Source organism: Biomphalaria glabrata, chromosome 3 (assembly GCF_947242115.1).
Source record: "Biomphalaria glabrata chromosome 3, xgBioGlab47.1, whole genome shotgun sequence".
Taxonomy (NCBI): domain Eukaryota; kingdom Metazoa; phylum Mollusca; class Gastropoda; family Planorbidae; genus Biomphalaria; species Biomphalaria glabrata.
Genome location: NC_074713.1, coordinates 53,524,797 through 53,546,127, shown reverse-complemented (window position 1 = coordinate 53,546,127; position 21,331 = coordinate 53,524,797). Strand labels below are relative to the sequence as shown.

The 21,331-nt window shown below is 38.7% G+C and overlaps 1 protein-coding gene across 1 annotated transcript in view; it reads left to right on the top strand.

Annotated features, from left to right (window-relative positions):
- The window catches only part of LOC106055468 (uncharacterized), a 49,313-nt gene that overhangs the window by 23,398 nt on the left and 4,584 nt on the right, over positions 1 to 21,331 (top strand). Inside the window, exons 2-5 of the mRNA XM_056022667.1 lie at positions 12,046 to 12,222; positions 15,820 to 16,058; positions 16,604 to 16,723; positions 21,012 to 21,137. Of these exons, the coding sequence (XP_055878642.1) occupies positions 12,046 to 12,222; positions 15,820 to 16,058; positions 16,604 to 16,723; positions 21,012 to 21,137 (662 nt within the window). The remainder of the gene's footprint in view (positions 1 to 12,045; positions 12,223 to 15,819; positions 16,059 to 16,603; positions 16,724 to 21,011; positions 21,138 to 21,331) is intronic.

Here is a 21,331-nt window from a genome sequence, read left to right as displayed (position 1 = left end):
CCGGACGGGCCAAACAAGTAATTAGCGTTAATTGAAGGCCCTAGCGGCCCACCGATTACAAAGTGACTCATTCAAATAGCTTTGATGAAGTGCTTTTAAATGTTTAACCAATTTCTGGGCCATGGACACATTTATTTGGCATTTTCAGATGAAATCTTTTAGGGCATTACTTACACCTACATGACAATTTATACATTTTGTTTCGTGTATGATTTTTTTTTTCTTCTTTCAAGTTTTTACAAGTTGAACTAACCTATGTATGCCGACAATTCATTGACTACAAACAAGGATGTGTTATACATTTTCTGTAGGCCAACTATCTCCTGTATCGTAAGGCCTATTTCGACACTATGTTACCCATGATACACTTCGTTAGCCATTTTGGAATGTTTTTTTTTGTTCTGTGTCTTGTAAAAGTATTATCATTATATTACTTTTATTATCAAGTAAACTAGCACAGGAAACTTTTGAGCCAGGAACCTTAGTACTTCCAGATGAAGTATCTTTTCTTAAAGTTACAGCGGATGCTATTCAGTTAAGTGGAAATGAAATGGCTATTCATAAGGGCAAGACTTTATCACCGGGTAGGGTTTTGGCGCCGCCGTTTTGGCGCGAAGGTCGTTTTGGCGCCGCCGTTTTGGTGCAAGGGAAGTTTTGGCGCGAAATACATTATGTACGTTTATTGTATTATTTCTTTATAAAGAATTATGCATATCTATGTTTTGCATGAGTGTTTGTGATAAGGCATATTTTTCACGTACAGAAGAAGAAATATTTGTGTCCGCTATTTTTGGTATTTAAGTTTTTTATTTAATTATTGTGAAATCTCTAACATTACACAACACCAGGCTGCCATTGACACTAATGTCAAATTAAAAAAATGTCTTTTGGAAAGAAATCGAAAAATGTCATCCAGTGCGATTAGCAGAACTCACATGTAAATAAAGGGGAGGGGATAGAATGCCATTACCATTCAGGAATCTGACTTATTATACTTATTATTATATTCATGAAATAAGCAAAACCTTTATATTTAAAATAAAATTCGCTGGACGGTGTTAGAATTCATACTATGCATACAATATTATGGTAGAGTGAAATAAACATTGTTATAAAAGCTTCGTGCTTATTAAATTATCGTCAAATTATATATCGCGCCAAAACGGCGGCGCCAAAACGTCACGTACCGGGGTTTTGTTGACAGTCTAATTTTCTTCACCTATCCCTTAGTCTGTTGGACCGTTGGGGCACCACACAAGATTGGTTGACCGACCTTTTTTTCAATCCTCTCTGTCGTTTGCCTTGGATAGAATTTCTAAAACCGACGGGCCTGCCCATTCTCTGATGTTGTCTTCCCATCGCTTTCTCTGTTATCCTCTTCTTCTTCCTGGTACTGTTCCCTGAAGGAAGGTGCGCGCCCTGAGGACCTTGTAATGTGGCCATAGAGATTAAGTTTACGATTTTTGACAGTGGTTAGCAGGTCATCGTGGGGTCCAGTGGCTGTAGCAATCCTGTTTCTTGTCTCTTCATTCGTGATGCGGCCTTTGTAAGTGACACATAGGATCTTTCTGTAGCATCATAGTTCCATTGCTAGGATCCTCTTCTCTTCTAATACAGTTAACGGAACTACAGAAATAGTCAATACTGTTATATTTATTGAGCATTCTGTTCAGGTTGGTGTGCTGATTGTATCCACGTATCTGGGGATAGTACTCGATGGACATCTCCATTGGTAGGCAATGAAACGCGGGAACATCAAGAGAGAGACAAAGACAATGACTGTTTCGAGAGAATTGTTTTGCTTTTCTGAAGGCAAAACTGTGAATTGAACTGCGAGAAATGGAGAGACTTGGTCTCACAAAAAGTTGAAGTTCAATCAAATGATTTCAGCATGTACACTCGTCTTCAGGGTACATTTTGTTTTTTGTTGGGTAACTCTCCTAGTCTCTGAATTTCTGCTTAGACCTAGGGCTGTATGCATGTGTCCAATGCGCACAGTTAGTCTGGGAACTCCTCGCGCTGTGCTCTACCGAAGGCTGACAGTCTCATTCGACGACAACTCCTCTCTGGTCATTACCAATTACTGAACACGCATTGATGTCAGCTTGTCACCAGTCTGATAACTTCTTCTCTGATCGATACATGTGGACTTAAAACTCATACGAAATTCTTGGGGTCGTGACCTTTCCCAGCTGATACACAGACATACACATTTACTTACGGCTATATAGTCACATGCACACACACTGTTATTTGTTGTTACTTAGATACTTAAGTTACCTTTGCCATTTTGTGAACATATTGGAGCTGCTTGAGTGACGTAGAGATCAGGTCTAGGTGTTTACAAAGTCTACATCAGTGATTCCCAAAGTGGTCTATATAGACCCCCCAGGGGTCTACGAAGACTTCCGAGGGGTCTACGAGACAACAAAGTTTGGGAACCACTGGTCTACATCAACTCTTTCTGCTACCGACTTTGTGTCTCGTACACCCACTCCCGGAGCAAGTAAAATACTTAAAAAAAAAACATTATTTATTGTACCTAACAAAGCATAATTCAATAAAACTGTTAACCAATTAGTCAATTGATTATTGATATTAATTATTTTATTTGATATCGAAATGGGAAATACATTCTCCATTACTGAGATATATATATATATAGTTGTAAATGTGAAGTTTTTCCCATTACATAAGCTTTTTTTTCCCCCTAAAAGTATTTTTATCTTGTGCTTGTTTTCCTTTCAACTGGTGGACATTCGTTTTAAAGTGTAGTGGACAATAGTGGACGTTTGGATGGTCATGCTTCAGTGGACATTTCCGTATGGGAGGGGGGGGGGAGAGGCTGAAAGCAGCACACACCATCGCTTTTCTCTTAGGCGTATGCACCACGTGGTCGTAAGGTTGACAGTCTCACCTGCTTTTATGTAAGCTCGTTCAAAACTGGAAGTGAAATCGCCTTCTACTCCAGTTTCTTGTACTGCTACTGCCAGCAGGACCGGCCTTGAAGAATTGGAGGCAAACTACATTTGCTGACCCCAATAAAACCAAAAAACATGAAAAAATACAATTTATGAAAAGCCTGCCGTCTCTATTTAAGTCTACAAATAACTGCCATTTTTATATTGCAATGTCCCCAGTAGAGACAAAGTTAGACTAGTAAACATAGTCATAGTTCTCTACTATGTTTGAGATCTGATCCAATCCCCCAGCCCACCAAATGGAGGCCCTAGGCGGCTGCCTAGTTTGCCTATGCCAAAGGCCGGCGGCCCTGTCGCCATTTTAAAGGGAAAGTCCGATGGTTTTTCAAATTTGAGTTATTGACATATTTAAACTCTAAGTAAAAAGTTGTAATAGTAAACATTTTACCATTTTGTATTTAAATGCTTAGAAACATTTATATGTAATAAATTAGACAGCAAATTCTTGTCATCTCCAAAAAAAAAAAAACGGGGTTCTTTGAGATTTTGTTTTTAGGTTAGGCATACGTCACTTCCCTCAACAAAACTGAAAGGGAAACTAGATTTGACCAATCGTATCGCTTCATTCTTACAGTAGCTGTTAGGCTTAGTGACGGCCTAGTACAGTTATAGATAGATAGATTTAAAAGCATTAGGACAACCAACTCGAGAAAAAAAGTAACATTTTCATCTAAGCCCCTCCCTGTCCCAAGAAGTAAATAGATCGCAGGTCTGACTGATTCGAACAAACTGGTCAGTGTAAGGCTAGTCTAGACTACGTGTAGTCGGTCATGACAAGACAACCAAGCGATAGTGTTTGTTGTGTGTTGAGTGGTCAGGCGAGAAAATACACACTGCCGTGGTTAGTCAAGCATGTAAATCTCCTTTAACACACATTTTTTTGTTTGCATACAAGATCCTAGATCTAACTGCATAGACGAAGATATATTTCGTTTACGAGAATGTAAACGTTACTGTATGGTCTCCCGTTATACAGTAAGTCAATAGATTAAATTAATAGGCATGCGTGACGTCACATAGAAACCCGGTGAAAGTTTGACCGTTTTGGATGCTCAGGAAAATTACGTCAGAAAAATATCAATTACTAAATTATTATTGCAAATAAAAAACAAAATAATAATATATTCATTATCTGTAAATCAAAACACATATTATATCAAAAATTGTCAAAACCATCGGAGTTTCCCTTTAAAATGCATATTGGTTATAAACTATTAATAATCAGGTTCGTTTCCTGTCATGTCTCGTTGGATTCAGTGGAAAGAAAGGGAAACAGGAAGTACGCGTAACATTCTCGGATTTCAAGTCGTCCTTGACCTTTTCACTTTTGGTCCCATGGCTAATTGTCTAAACATTCTCTTTTTTACTGGTGCTTTTCGGTTGATATACAAAACAATTAACAAAACGAATTTGTTTATCTTTGATGAAATGTGTTTTACACTTGAGCATTACACACAACAGAATATAACCAAAGAATACGTCGCTACTACAGTTTCACGTCGAAAAAGTGGATCGTCTAAGGCAGGGGTTCTCAACCTGTGGGTCGCGACCCTTTTGGGGGTCGATTGACGATTTGCCAGGGGTCGCCTAAGAACATCGAAGAAATGGATTTTTTTGGGTCTCTTCTTCTATTGCTGTTGGGGGGGGGGGGGTCGCTGCAGAGTGGGGGATTGTAAAAAGGGGTCGCCGAGCCTAAAAGGTTGAGAACCGTTGGTCTAAGGGAAAAAACTTCCCATTTACAACTATCTCAATAATAGAGAATTTCTTTCCTTTTTCGATATAAATCAAATGAAGTTTCATTCTCAGCCTGAGATAAGGTTACCAGACGTCCATCAAAAGGAGGACATGTCCTTGTTTTGGGAGTCTTGTCCTCCATCCGGCAGGCATTGACCCATCGGGCGAAATAGTCCGGCTTTTACTCTGGTTTTTTTTTAGTTCACGTCCATATTGTCCAGTAATGGATTCAGTCCTTCGTATCTTCTACTTTAAAGACGCGAACTCGTTTGTAAAGAACAAGAACATTGACGAGTTTCATGACAAAGTCTTTTAGGACCACGTGTCTGGTACGGTCAGGGCTGTTCCCCTGTGTCTGTGTTTATTTCTTGGTTTCTAGGTGTTTTTTGTTTGCGGCACACGGTGGCGGACGACTGAGAGACATTGTCTGCCAGGAGTTCTCTCACACAGGCACGTTTTGCGCGAACTGCTGCCAGATTCTTTACTATTGCCCAGCAGGTTTTAAGGCCTTTCATTTTGTGACACGTTTCATCAAAGTCAGGGGTTCTCAACCTGTGGGTCGCGACCATTGACGATTTTGCCAGGGGTCGCCTAAGACCATCGGAAAAAAATGGATTGTTTTTGTCTACTCCTGCTGTGTGTGTGTGTGTGCGGGAGGGGGGGGGGTCGCGGCAGAGTGGGGGATTGCAAAAAGGGGTCGTCGAGACTAAAAGGTTGAGAACCGCTGATCTAAGTCATTGTAGGCCATTAGCGGAGTAGCTTTAGCGATGCTGACTGACTAGGGCATGGAACCTCTCGAAGAGCAGCTCTAGACTAGAATGGATACGGAGAGAAGGTGAAGAAAATGAGATGAAAGAAAGGCTCCAACCAGGACTCGAACCACGGACCTCCGACTTGTTTTGCTTTTTTTTTGGCGGTGTTTCTCTCACTGACGCGAGTGCTGTTATTATTTGTTCCCTCTAAGCCTCATGTTTATTCATCATTTCTTTTGAAAGTTCACATTGTCTAGTTTGGGTTTTGTTTTGGTCCTCTCCTTTGTAAAGCTTTGTCCTTTTTTGTCATCCTGTGATCATGAGGGTGTCTGGTACCCTAGCTTGAGAACCAATAACCTGTCCAATATTTTAAACTGCATATCTAGTTCCACCAATCGTGACACAACTTCACTAGATTTTATTCTGAGAGATGAGAGTGTGTGCGTGATGTATGATGTGTGTGGCGAGTATGCGTGATGTGTGTGACGTATATGTGTGATGTGTGTGTCGTGTATGTGTGATGTGTGTGACGTGTACGTGTGATGTGTGTAGCTAGTATGTGTGATGTGTGTGGCTAGTGTATGTGATATGTGTGACGAGTATGTGTGATGTGTGTGACGAGTATGTGTGATGTGTGTGCGTGATGTATGATGTGTGTGACGCGTATGCATGATGTGTGTGACGCGTATGCATGATATGTGTGACGCGTATGTATGATGTGTGTGACGAGTATGTGTGATGTGTGTGACGCGTATGCATGATGTGTGTGACGCGTATGTATGATGTGTGTTGCGAGTATGTATGATGTGTGTGACGAGTATGTGTGATGTGTGTGGCGAGTATGTATGATGTGTGTGACGCGTATGCATGATGTGTGTGACGAGTATGCATGATGTGTGTGACGCGTATGCATGATGTGTGTGACGAGTATGTATGATGTGTGTGACGCGTATGCATGATGTGTGTGACGAGTATGCATGATGTGTGTGGCGAGTATGTATGATGTGTGTGACGTGTATGTGTGATGTGTGTGTGACGCTATTGTCTTGCCAGAGAGAGCCGAGGCAGTGTGACACACGTCAGTAGTTTAGAACGTTGTGTTTAAACTTGAAGGCAATACAAGAACTCGTGTTCCACCTAGAGCTAGTGCTGGCTTGGTAGTGACGTGGTTGTCTCAAGGGAAGACTACCGTGTGGGACTTAGCCTCACTTCCAAGCGTGATGTTGTCATTAGACCAGTGCTCAAACATGTGCGGAGAAGATATCAACAGAATTAAGTGTGTGTGTGTGTGTGTTGTGCGCAATTAGCATCCCCCCCCCCCCCACTCTCTCATAACACCCAAAGCTGCTCACGTCTGCTCAAAGTCACGAGAAGCGCGAGCCGTGTGTCGTGTGTTGTAAATTCACTTGTGTGTTGCCTAAGTATATAGAGTATTGGGTTTGATTGTCGTCTGGTATTCGCAAACATGAGAAGATATAAAAAAAAAAGCGGGAGAAGAGGGGGGGGGAATTGATGTAGCGTAAGCTAATGCCGCTGGAGACGGTGTATTTAGATCCTCAGTTATTGTTAATGTGATATACATCTCCATTACCAGTAGGCTGATCTCTGGCGCACCGTATCATTTGCTTTAAAGACGGTAGAGAGAGACATGTAGGCTATGAACCGTGGGCACAGATCTGTGCAATCTGGCAACTACTCTACGACATGTCCAAGATTGTCTAGCCTGCCACATTGTCGCACGTAGCAGAGAATGTAACGCCATTCATGCCGGGAATGTGATTTTGGTCTACGCTTGGACGTTATTTGCGAGTCTCACACCGCCTTGACTTAATTTTCCACTTCCACTATCCAAGTAAATTTGGGGTTGTCAGCCCTTGTAGGATTTGTCAATGGAATAGGAAGTTGTTTTTTTTTATGATGTATGTTCTTTTCTAATACCAGAAAAGATTTTACATTTCTAATTTATGCAAAATATATGTTGACTAGATGGTTCATGGGAAGCAAGATTTATTACAGGGCGCAACATATCTTGCTGCTGCCTCCCCCCCCCCCCCCTTGTCTGTCTGCCTGCCTGGTATAACTGTTGCACACGTTTAGTTCTCCCACTTCTCTGATCAATTTGAAACACAACACAGTTAGTCAATGTCAATGACAAGTTGTGACTTTTACTTATTTAGACTTAGATCCTCCCGCGACTTTCTGGGAATTGCTCAGCAAGCTGTCTCCACAAAAGATCTGTCACTGGCAATGTCTGGAGCCTCTTCCCACCTGGTGTCCACTGCTCTGAGGTCCTCCAGGAAAGTGTGGCGCCAAGTTATACGAGGACGTCCCTGTTGGCGCTTTCCTCGTATTGGCCTCCATGACATCGCAACTCTTGATAGGCGTAGTTCATTTAGAGAACATGTCCCGCAACCTCATGCGACACTGTCATAACCTCTCTAAGTGCTCGACTCCCAGGATTTCCTTGTTTGAGACCCGATCTCTGTAACTGTTTGTTGAGCCATATTTAGTCTTTTCTCAATTTTGGCAGATGACTTCCATGTCTCGCATGCATATGTAACAATGGCAGCTCATGAATCAACCAAAAATAAATTAACCAATCAGCTAATTATTATTAGTATTTAATTAATTTTTGTAGAAAAGGGAAATAGCCTTGCAGTATCAATATGTGGCATTCATTAAGCAGTTCTTCCATTTATATAAATATACATAATATATATCTCGTTCTTTTCATGGCTTTTAGGCTAAACCGTTGGAACTCTTATTCCTAGAAAATGGTTCCTATGTCATTTGGGGAGGGGAGGGGGAGTACAGACTAGTTATAAATGTTGAGAACTTGTGTGTGTGTGTGTGTTAGTGAGTAAAGGTCACACCAGAGAACCCTTGTTTACATTTGTTAAACACATTCACCATTCTCTCCCTTTCCCCAGCTCTCCTGTCAGCCCCCCTCAGAAATTTCCCTTTCAAAAATCTCTGTCCCTCCTTATTTACATTTTACAGAATACTAACTGGATATGACCCGCTGGCCTTAGTTTGGGTACTACTGGATCTAGTGGATCTGATTTAGATCTATGTCAAACTTACAATTTGAAAGTAAATTGTGAAAACGGGTTTCAATGTTAAGCTGACATATTTATATTAATTATAAAATACTGTGAAAATTGGCTTACCTGATTAGTTAAAAAAGTGTCATTCATTAATAGAAATAATTTTAGCTTTTTTCGGTTGGAGGGGGGGGGCTGGTTGTCGGAGTGACATTAAACCTACACTATGGTCTCCGCCATGATCTAAGGAACATTTATGCCAAGTTTTATCAAGATTGCTCAAATGGTTTTGATTTCTATGCGGGACATACATATGTACATACTCCTTACGTTCAATTCTATATAATAGATTTCAATATCTAAAGCTTAAAACTCTAATGTCCATTTCATTTATAGCAATCTCACTAGCCCAGGACTGTCTGTCAGTGTGGGCTCTAGTTATCTGCCCATGTTGGTGACATGTCTTTGTGTTTGATTGACTGATCTGACTGCACTTGCTGGTACACACTACGTTCTGTCTCTGGGATACACCAGGAGCACACTAAGCAAGTCGCATTCTGTTGTGTGGATGCTGGTCACCTAGTTGACTCTAAGACTTTATTGTTGAACTTGAGGGTCTGTTGTGTGGATGCTGGTCACCTAGTTGACTCAAAGACTTTATTGTTGAACTTGAGGGTCTGTTGTGTGGATGCTGGTCACCTAGTTGACTCTAAGACTTTATTGTTGAGCTTGAGGGTCTGTTGTGTGGATGCTGGTCACCTAGTTGACTCAAAGACTTTATTGTTGAGCTTGAGGGTCTGTTGTGTGGATGCTGGTCACCTAGTTGACTCTAAGACTTTATTGTTGAGCTTGAGGGTCTGTTGTGTGGATGCTGGTCACCTAGTTGACTCTAAGACTTTATTGTTGAGCTTGAGGGTCTGTTGTGTGGATGCTGGCCACCTAGTTGACTCTAAGACTTTATTGTTGAACTTGAGGGTCTGTTGTGTGGATGCTGGTCACCTAGTTGACTCTAAGACTTTATTGTTGAACTTGAGGGTCTGTTGTGTGGATGCTGGTCACCTAGTTGACTCTAAGACTTTATTGTTGAGCTTGAGGGTCTGTTGTGTGGATGCTGGTCACCTAGTTGACTCTAAGACTTTATTGTTGAACTTGAGGGTCTGTTGTGTGGATGCTGGCCACCTAGTTGACTCAAAGACTTATCCTGTTGTATGACTGCCAAACTTTATTATTCCAGCAAGAGGGTGATGGATCGAGTGAGGAGCTCAAAACAAAAGATTTTAACCTAGAGGGGGCATGGAATGTTTTTACTGCAGAAAACAAAAATTAAAATCGTGATTTTTTAATGATTTCCAATGACCACAGTTAATAGCTAAAAGTCCAATAGAGTGACCGAAATGTTTTGTTCTGTGCGTTTGGCACACACTTTTCATCTTGATATTGTAGAATTAAATTCGACTCACTATTAAGCCTTGTTTTATTCATGGAAATTTAGCTTGGACAATAAAATATTAGTTTCTGGGGAAGCATCTCAAAAGTATAACAAGAAAACTATTGAAGTGTGCAAATGTAAAATTAATCCTTGTGTTAGTTACCCTAACATTGAAGTTGATTTTCCATATTGATATTAGTTACCCTAACATTGAAGTTGATTTTCCATATTGATATTAGTTACCCTAACATTGAAGTTGATTTTCCATATTGATATTAGTTACCCTAACATTGAAGTTGATTTTCCATATTGATATTAGTTACCCTAACATTGAAGTTGATTTTCCATATTGATATTAGTTGCCCTAACATTGAAGTTGACTTTCCATATTGATATTAGTTACCCTAACATTGAAGTGGATTTTCCATATTGATATTAGTTACCCTAACATTGAAGTGGATTTTCCATATTGATATTAGTTACCCTAACATTGAAGTTGATTTTCCATATTGATATTAGTTGCCCTAACATTGAAGTTGACTTTCCATATTGATATTAGTTACCCTAACATTGAAGTGGATTTTCCATATTGATATTAGTTACCCTAACATTGAAGTGGATTTTCCATATTGATATTAGTTACCCTAACATTGAAGTGGACTTTCCATATTGATATTGTTTTTGTAAATGTATATTTAGGTTCAGCCAACACTGAGATCAAACTGTGTCCCTCAGAATGTCACATCATTCTGTAATCACTGGATCACAAATTAGAATCAAGTCTTTGCATAACTGCTGATGGACAGGATTCTCTCTCACTCTCATTCTCACACTCACTGAACTGACTGACTGGCTAACTCACTGATTCACTCACTCAATCACTGACTCACTCTCTCACTGACTCACTCACTCACTGACTCACTAACTATATATATATATATATATATATATATATATATATATATATATATATATATATATATATATATATATATATCAAAATACATATATCAAGAGCCCAGGACTATAGCAGTAAAGACAGAACAGGAAGATAGTATAAAGAATATAATACAATCATAAACAAGACATTAAGCAATATATAAAGAGAGAAAAAGTGAGATCAATATTGTTCAGATTATTTTTATTGTCATGTTCTCTATGATCTAATCCTGTGCAAAGTATGGTGTGGCCTGTAAATTGGGTTATATGACATTAGTAATGGATATTTCGTAACATCTACCAGCAGGGCAGTAACACATTTCACCTACAACTGTGTGTCAACACCTTCATTTATTGATCAGTTGTCACTTATTGATCTTTTGCCTTTTTTGTTCTTTGTTTTTTCACCTTTTATTCTTTAGAAGAAAAAAAAACGAGGTTGAGCTAATTGATGTTTGTCAAGTTCGTATCACTGCTGTAAATGTTTAAAATGTCAAATGTGCTTTAGAAACATTGAATTGACCAGTCATTGACTTGTTGTTCTGTAGTCTAAGCATTTATTTGACAACCCTTTGAATCACTGCTGTAAATGTTTAAAATGTCAAATGTGCTAAACATTGAATTGACCAGTCTTTGACTTGTTGTTCTGTAGTCTAAGCATTTATTTGACAACCCTTTGACTTTGTTGTTCTCTAGTCTTCACATTCCTGAACATCCTTTATACTTAGTTGTTCTGTAGTCTAAACATTTATTTGTACAATATTTGACTTTGTTTTTCTGTAGTCTAAATATTTGAAACAGGCCTTGCTTAATGTCTTGTTTATGATTGTATTATATATTCTTTATACTATCTTCTTGTTCTGTCTTTACTGCTATAGTCCTGGGCTCTTGATATATGTTTGAAATCCTTTAGACAAATGATAACTAATGAATTAAACTAATGGTTGACTAGTGAATTAGATTAATGGTTGACTAGTGAATTAGACTAATGGTTGACTAGTGAATTAGATTAATGATTGACTAGTGAATTAGTCTAATGGTTGACTAGTGAATTAGATTAATGGTTGACTAGTGAATTAGTCTAATGGTTGACTAGTGAATTAGATTAATAGTTGACTATTGAATTAGATTAATCTGAGAATGTTCTTGTTTTGACGTTTCTTTAGGTAATAGGGGAGGACGACCCAGAAACCACAGATGTCAGACCTGCGACAAGTCTTACATTGGCCAGGCTGGGCTGAACCGTCACTACCGGCTGAATCCTGACCATTGCACAAATCCTTCAGAAAATGGCAGCATCTCTTCATTACACAATGGCTCTTTAGATGGAGAAGATAGTAAAGGTACAGGATTAAGTAAAGTATTTAAACTTCTAGCTAGTTATCTTAAACTTACCGAGGCTAGCATAACATTCCCTTTTTTTTTTTGGTAAAGTGTTAACTTTTAACTTATCTTCTAAATGGTAGTCCATTTATAAAACTACTCTAGCCTTTAGGATAGTACCGGTATATATAAACTTAAAGAAACTCATTTTTTTCTAGCTAATAATCATAATGGCAATGTCTTCGATTCTGAAGATTAAGGATGAGTGCAGTGTTTCATATGACGACTAACCCTGTTGCGACCTGCATATTTCTCCATATTGATGCAGACCAAGCCGTTGTCCACTGTGGGTCTATTTAAGTTTTCTTTATGTCTTCTGTACCTGTCTTCAATTCAAGAAAAAAAAGAAGTCCTTCTTTCATCCCTAGAATATTTTTTGGAATCATGGAAAGTAGTAAATTAACTTTTCTTGTGAAGAATATATATATATACCTTTAACTTAGCTTCTAGGTAATATGCTAAGAACTAATGACATAATTTTTTTTTTATAAAGAAGAAAAAATTACGAAAAACACGCCTAGAAAATCTGTCTGAATGGGAAATGTTATAGTGATCCTTACAGACATGAACTAAATATTTGTTTTTACTATCTTAACTGTGAATAGACCTTGCTTTTAATGACCTAACTGTATAAAATTTAGCTCTTGTGATATGAAGGGAGAGTAACCCTTGAAGGATTATGGGCATGACGTGGCGGCCTAAATTGTACCGATGTGCCAAAATCTCAAACTTAAGGCAACATATGTAGGTGGCAGCTTTGTCTTGCCTCCCCTGTAACTGTTTGAAACACACAGAAACAAAGCAAACTTCTTAACATTATACCCGCAGTGACTATGTGTGTTGTGTTGTATAGTCCTGGAGATATTTTAGGACATAAAAGGCTGTTTGATAGTTATAATAAGCAAGTACATTATCCAAATGTTTCTGTGTAACACTGTGACCTGTGTTTGTAGCACTATGGCCTCTTCAATCTTGGTTACCATCTGTTACTACCTGGGTTTTTTTCGGCCTAAGGATTTTAAGTTATTACTACAACAAAAACACAATAGACTATATCTGAAAGATTTTAGTTTTGAAAATACTACTCAGCAAGGAATCCAGGACAGAAGAAGATTTTTTAGTCTATATAGTTGTGACATTCTTCTCTAACTTAAATAAAAATAAGTTTACAAAACTCATTTATGGTCTAGTAATCTAGTTGATGTCAACTATCAGGACTTGATGATGTCACTACAAAACTCATTTATGGTCTAGTAATCTAGTTGATGTCAACTATCAGGACTTGATGATGTCACTACAAAACTCATTTATGGTCTAGTAATCTAGTTGATGTCAACTATCAGGACTTGATGATGTCACTACAAAACTCATTTATGGTCTAGTAATCTAGTTGATATCAACTATCAGGACTTGATGATGTCACTACAAAACTCATTTATGGTCTAGTAATCTAGTTGATGTCAACTATCAGGACTTGATGATGTCACTACAAAACTCATTTATGGTCTAGTAATCTAGTTGATGTCAACTATCAGGACTTGATGATGTCACTACAAAACTCATTTATGGTCTAGTAATCTAGTTGATGTCACTTGTGTGTCTGGGATCAACAGCTCATTAGGGCTAGCACAACCACCAGCTGCTTTTATGATCACTTAAGCTTAAGAGAAAGAGAAATGTTTGAGAAACAAATAAACAAGAATACAAAGTTATTCACAAATATATAAAACCCAGCTGCTGTGTTGCTTTACATAAGAATAATCATTAGATTTGAAGAATAACATCAAACAGCAGAGGTCCTTGTTTTGGATTAGTCCTACCTCCCTTGGATTAGTCATACCCACCTTGGATTAGTCCTACCCACCTTGGTTTAGTCCTACCTGCCTTTGGTTAGTCCTACCTACCTTGGATTAGTCCTATCTTCCTTGGATTAGTCCTACCTGCCTTGGATTAGTCCTACCCAACTTGGATTAGTCCTAACCACCTTGGATTAGTCCTACCCACCTTGGATTAGTCCTATCTGCCTTGGATTAGTCCTTCCTGCCTTGTCTCCAGTTAGAGTTTATTTATATCATGAGAAAAGAGTAGAGTTAAAGCATCTATAACAATTATTTTTTTTTTTTTAAAAGTACTATATAGACTGGTTTCAAAGTTCATGGTTGAATGACCTACTAAATAAAAGTGATTCTGTGGTCATATGTTCTCAGTGACTCCACCTGTGTCGAAATAAAAACTGCATAACATATTCTGCATACCATTTGTTGGATGTGCATGTCACAGCCTGCTGGGGAATGTGTGTTAGTTACATAAAGCAATGTGCTCCTCTCAAAAGTCCTAAAATAAATCAATTGCTGAAATATAATGAAATTGTTTTGAGATGTTTCAGCATGATCAATAGTGTGTACAGTTAATTCCCTTTTCTTGCAGAAAATCAGTAATACATTTGTTTGCTATTTAACACTTCAAAATCATCTGCACTTTGACTGTAGTCTAAATTGTATATAGTTTATCAAGGGCTGCTTATAGTATTTAATAAATTAATAGTGTTTTTGTTTTAAATTATTATTTGGCCTATGCATGTTAATTTAGTTATTTATTTATAGTGTGCTAAACGGAAAGGTTTTCTTGACCTATTCAAACAACTTGTGCCATGTTTGAATAGCTTTATGAACAAAAAAAAAATTTTTTTAAATTGTAGAATAAAAATTATTTCTTTGCTAAATTTTTAGCTTTTAATAATCTTTATTATTGAATAGTAAGCTTCATTTTATGTATTAGCATTACTTTACTTTTATTCTTCCTGGAGTTTCCCTAAAATTTGACAGTTTTGTTCAAAAAGTTGCATTTGTAAAATCTTGATATTCCTTTTTGTGATTTTTTTTCTTCTATTCTTTTTGTGTGAAATTACAGACAAAAAATGTTAAAGCTTTTTTCAAATGTTGTATCCAGCGTTAGTTGTTCATTGTCCAACGTGATGTCCTGTATTAAGCTGTGATCCAATGTCGCTTTTCAAGTGGCCTATCTGGTATTGCATTCTAACTGGAGCCCTCAGAAACGTAGCTTTTGTTCATTGAATTCTTTTGGATGGCCGTTGTTCTGGCACTTTGTTCTTATATTGTTATATTATTATTATTATAGCTTTTATACAGCGCTACTTTCATGCTAATAGCATGCTCAGAGCGCTTTTGGTCCAATCTCATTTGTGGACCAGTGGGGGGGGGGGGGGGGGGGGGGTATCTAGGAGTTGGTTTTCCGTGCTGCCTTTAGGCGCTCAGTAAACACAACTCTGCCCGAGTCGGGTGTCGAACCTCGAGCCCCCTTCTAGGTAGACAAGCCAAGCCAAGTTCAAGCGCACTTGGCCTCTCGACCAGGCTTCCCACATATATGTAAATTTGAAGTATGCTCATGTTGTTCTTTAAGTTACATTTGAAGTATGCTCCTGTTGTTCTTTTAGGTACATTTGAAGTATGCTCCTGTTGTTCTTTTAGGTACATTTGAAGTATGCTCCTGTTGTTCTTTTAGGTACATTTGAAGTATGCTCACGTTTTGCTTTTCAGATGCCTCCCTCTTGCAGGATGGCAGCTCGTCTCACATGTCCGACACCACAGCGGAGGTGTCCAAAATCAATGATGGGATGGAGAACTTCTCAGAAGACTCCAACACCCAGGACTCGCTGAATTCCATTGGCGCCACCTCCCCGGTTGTAAAGAGAGGTCGGGGCCGAGGAGGCTACAGGGGGCGTTGGGCTCACTGGAAACAAAACGCTCAGCTTAGGAGAAAAAGTAAATTAAAAGAGGTGAGAATCACTTTTATGTTGACTTTTCTCTCCTGCTCAGGACAAGGTAGTCTGGAAACATTTTTACGTTTTGTCCTACACAATTTTGTTTTGTGTGTACATTTTACTTTTTGTAAACCTAAATTCAAATTTATAAGTATGGCATAAAGTCAAAGAATGGTATAATAATAATAAGGCTTGTCTTTGAGTCTGAAGATTAATGAGAAATGCAGTATTTCATGTGGCAATGTATATATATACATACATATTTCTATAATAGAAGCATGGTTTAGTCCCATTTTAAGCTTACAAATTGAGGGATATATATATATATATACACATACATACATATACACATATATATATATATATATATATATATATATATATTGACAGCTATGTATTAGTATTAATGTAATGAACATGAATATATTGTGCAGCTTGTCCAGTCCTTTTCAAGGTTTAGCTCAGACCTCCTTGTGACTATCGATGACTGACTGACTATAACAACTTCAAATGTCAAAATGCTCTATATTTATCACTAACTCTAGTTTTCCCGTGTTTAGTTAATAAAACAATGCAAAGATGAGGAACTGATGGAGGTGGTCCTACCAAGGCTGGTCAACAGCGTCTCTGTTTGGGAGTTTTTGATGATGAAGTCTGAGAAAGGTGGATCCAGACCGCAGGTAAATAACTTATGACGCTTTCTTATTTGTACTTTTGGTCTCATGAGAATGAAATGAGAGTCTCTGCTTTAGTTCTCTACAGATGCCATCACCAGATGTAAGTATACTTATGTATAGCCACCTCGCCCCCACCCCCGTTACATAGATGTAATAAAATGGGACCTCAAATCAGTGAACATCAATACTAACAATTTGGAAGACATAACTCTAGACCGCACCAGATGGAGAGAGGCAGTGACCAGGAAAGCTATGGACAGTGAAAGTACATGGGTCAAAGCTCTGGAAGAAAAATGTAAAATCCGAAAAATGTCCAGCTCCTCTACCACTGAAGCAAAAGCCACCTTAACCTGCGCTATTTGTGGACGGGAGTGTCTCTCCAAAATAGGGCTCCACAGCCTCATGAAGAAGTGTGCTCTGAGATGAACCATAGTCGTTCTACGACTGAAGGAGGCCAATAGTATGGTCTACACAAGTTCTAATGCTAAATACTAATGTAGTGTTTCCCAAACATTTTCTTCAACGGAACACTTTGCTTATTTTTTTTTAGAGAGATTATTTCACATGGTGGCCTACTAGCTAATTATTCCAGTAGTTCGTGAAACATCTATTCAGGCCTCGTGTTCCACATAACATAGTTTGGTAAACACTGTACTAATGTAAAGGCACAGAAGTTGTAAGTATACTAACGTATAGTCAACAGAAGTTGTAGATTTAGCTTTTGATGTCATTCTTTGACATTATCGTGGTGTTCAATTAACATTTTTGATTGGTTGAACTTTGAGTGACCTCTTCAATAGCCTGGTGACCAAAAACATATATAGTTTTGAAGTTCAGTGCTGTGCCAAATTACCCATTTGGTATTACTGCCTACTTTCTATGCATGTTGAAATAAATCTACATATAGCCTATGTATAAAACCTATTTTAATTTAATTTTTTTTACAAATTGTAATTTATGGATATTGTATAGCTAATATATATAGTAAAAATAAATAAGTCTTGGCATAAAATATTATGTTAATTAAAGTCGAAGTTTGTCTTGGGGGATGAGAATCATTGAAACTGAAAGAGAGGCAGTCATCTGCTGTAAAAACATTAGCTGTGTAGATTTAGCTAAGTCTGTGTGGAATATATTTGATTTAGAATAGTGTTTATGTGATATAGATTATAATTAGTTGTAACATACAAGTGATTGTGCAGATTTAGTAAAAATTAATTCATGGTATCTTCTTTCCTATTGGAGAATATATGAAACTAGTAGGACTCAGTGTTTTATTGTTCATACTTGTTCTTGGTATGGGTGCAGACGCATAATAATAATTTAATAATTAAATAATATAATGTGACACTAATAGTATGGACTTTGTGATACAGGCAATTTCCTTTCAACCACAAACAAAAGTTGCCTTTAATCTTAGAGTTGTTTGAACTTTGATTGTTGTGTATTTTGAATTTACCTTTTTGAGGAGGATTGAGGCATCGATGTTGTCACTTCCTCAATTTCAGTCCTCTTATCTCTGATGTCCTTAATGAGCCTAGAGAGTCGAGTCCCTAGAATGTGATGTACAGTTGGTCTTACTAAGTTTCTTGAGCCTGGAGAGCTGAGTCCCTAGAATGTGATGTAATGTTGGTCTTACTAAGTTTCTTGAGCCTGGAGAGTCAAGTCCCCTAGAATGTGATGTACAGTTGGTCTTACTTAGTTTCTTGAGCCTGGAGAGCTGAGTCCCTAGAATGTTACGTACAGTTGGTCTTACTTAGATTCTTGAGCCTGGAGAGTCGAGTCCCTTAGAATGTGATGTACAGTTGGTCTTACTTAGTTTCTTGAGCATGGAGAGTCGAGTCCCCTAGAATGTGATGTACAGTTGGTCTTACTTAGTTTCTTGAGCCTGGAGAGTCGAGTCCCCTAGAATGTTACGTACAGTTGGTCTTACTTAGTTTCTTGAGCCTGGAGAGTCGAGTCCCCTAGAATGTTACGTACAGTTGGTCTTACTAGTTTCTTGAGCCTGGAGAGTCGAGTCCCCTAGAATGTTACGTACAGTTGGTCTTACTTAGTTTCTTGAGCCTGGAGAGTCGAGTCCCCTAGAATGTTACGTACAGTTGGTCTTACTTAGTTTCTTGAGCCTGGAGAGTCGAGTCCCCTAGAATGTGATGTACAGTTGGTCTTACTTAGTTTCTTGAGCCTGGAGAGTCGAGTCCCCTAGAATGTTACGTACAGTTGGTCTTACTTAGTTTCTTGAGCCTGGAGAGTCGAGTCCCCTAGAATGTGATGTACAGTTGGTCTTACTTAGTTTCTTGAGCCTGGAGAGTCGAGTCCCCTAGAATGTGATGTACAGTTGGTCTTACTTAGTTTCTTGAGCCTGGAGAGTCAAGTCCCCTAGAATGTGATGTACAGTTGGTCTTACTTAGTTTCTTGAGCCTGGAGAGTCAAGTCCCCTAGAATGTGATGTACAGTTGGTCTTACTTAGTTTCTTGAGCCTGGAGAGTCAAGTCCCCTAGAATGTGATGTACAGTTGGTCTTACTTAGTTTCTTGAGCCTGGAGAGTTGAGTCCCCTAGAATGTGATGTACAGTTGGTCTTACTTAGTTTCTTGAGCCTGGAGAGTTGAGTCCCCTAGAATGTGATGTACAGTTGGTCTTACTTAGTTTCTTGAGCCTGGAGAGTCGAGTCCCCTAGAATGTGATGTACAGTTGGTCTTACTTAGTTTCTTGAGCCTGGAGAGTCAAGTCCCCTAGAATGTGATGTACAATTGGTCTTACTTAGTTTCTTGAGCCTGGAGAGTTGAGTCCCCTAGAATGTGATGTACAGTTGGTCTTACTTAGTTTCTTGAGCCTGGAGAGTTGAGTCCCCTAGAATGTGATGTACAATTGGTCTTACTTAGTTTCTTGAGCCTGGAGAGTAGAGTCCCCTAGAATGTGATGTACAGTTGGTCTTACTTAGTTTCTTGAGCCTGGAGAGTAGAGTCCCCTAGAATGTGATGTACAGTTGGTCTTACTTAGTTTCTTGAGCCTGGAGAGTCGAGTCCCCTAGAATGTGATGTACAGTTGGTCTTACTTAGTTTCTTGAGCCTAGAGAGTCGAGTCCCCTAGAATGTGATGTACAGTTGGTCTTACTTAGTTTCTTGAGCCTAGAGAGTCAAGTCCCCTAGAATGTGATGTACAGTTGGTCTTACTTAGTTTCTTGAGCCTGGAGAGTCGAGTCCCCTAGAATGTGATGTACAGTTGGTCTTACTTAGTTTCTTGAGCCTGGAGAGTCGAGTCCCCTAGAATGTGATGTACAGTTGGTCTTACTTAGTTTCTTGAGCCTGGAGAGTTGAGTCCCCTAGAATGTGATGTACAATTGGTCTTACTTAGTTTCTTGAGCCTGGAGAGTCAAGTCCCCTAGAATGTGATGTACAGTTGGTCTTACTTAGTTTCTTGAGCCTGGAGAGTTGAGTCCCCTAGAATGTGATGTACAGTTGGTCTTACTTAGTTTCTTGAGCCTGGAGAGTCGAGTCCCCTAGAATGTGATGTACAGTTGGTCTTACTTAGTTTCTTGAGCCTGGAGAGTCAAGTCCCCTAGAATGTGATGTAGAGTTGGTCTTACTTAGTTTCTTGAGCCTGGAGAGTCAAGTCCCCTAGAATGTGATGTACAGTTGGTCTTACTTAGTTTCTTGAGCCTGGAGAGTCAAGTCCCCTAGAATGTGATGTACAGTTGGTCTTACTTAGTTTCTTCTGCTTAGTTTCTTCAACTTGAAACTGCGAAGTTAATTTATTTTTTTTTGGAAAGACTATTAAATCTTAAATATTAAATCATTAAAATGATTAAGCTGAGTGAATCTTGAAAAGTTCATGTATATTGACTATGAGATGCCTTCATTGAGTTCAGTGTTACTTTTACAGCTTTAAATAGAAATGTTCACTTAAACTGTAAAATATTTTTTTGTAACTGAAATTCAAGTGTATGTTAGATACTCATGGTATGATGATAGACACCCTCTTTCAGACCTTATGATCTATAGAGCAGATGGTGTAAGGGTCATCTGTTTATGTGGCCCACGGTTAACAAGGCTGTTATGTGGCCAGAACAATGACCAACTGCCTTTACTTTTCCCCTAATAATATTAGGTACCCATTAGAGCTGGGTGGACTCAGAGGCGCCCTAAGATCCAGAAATTAAAAATCCCAGTCTTCAACAGTGTTCGAACCCAGGACCCTAGGTCCAGAAGCCAAGCGCTGTACCGCTCAGGCACATCACCTCCGATTCTTGACACAGATCTACTTTTATATCTCAAGTTGTCTGTTCTCTTGCAGGTGGATGTAATCTACAGAGAGTTTGAGTCTCTAAGACAACATGTCCAGAAGGCCTGTGCTGACTACATGAAACCTTTGAGTCCAGAGGAACTTGTGGATGACAACTTACAGTGTAAAATGATCAAAGTGAGACAAGTATTATTGGCTTTTAACCTTAGTGCTCACAAACTGTGTGCTCTGTTGGCACCTAGCCACTTCAAACTATGGTTGAATAGTTTGAAATGCCTTTCTAGGCTAATTTATATTTTCTCTTTTTGAGTTATTAAACAGGTAAGCGAAGATGTTTCCTTTTGAGACTTAATGATGCGATGTACAAGTTT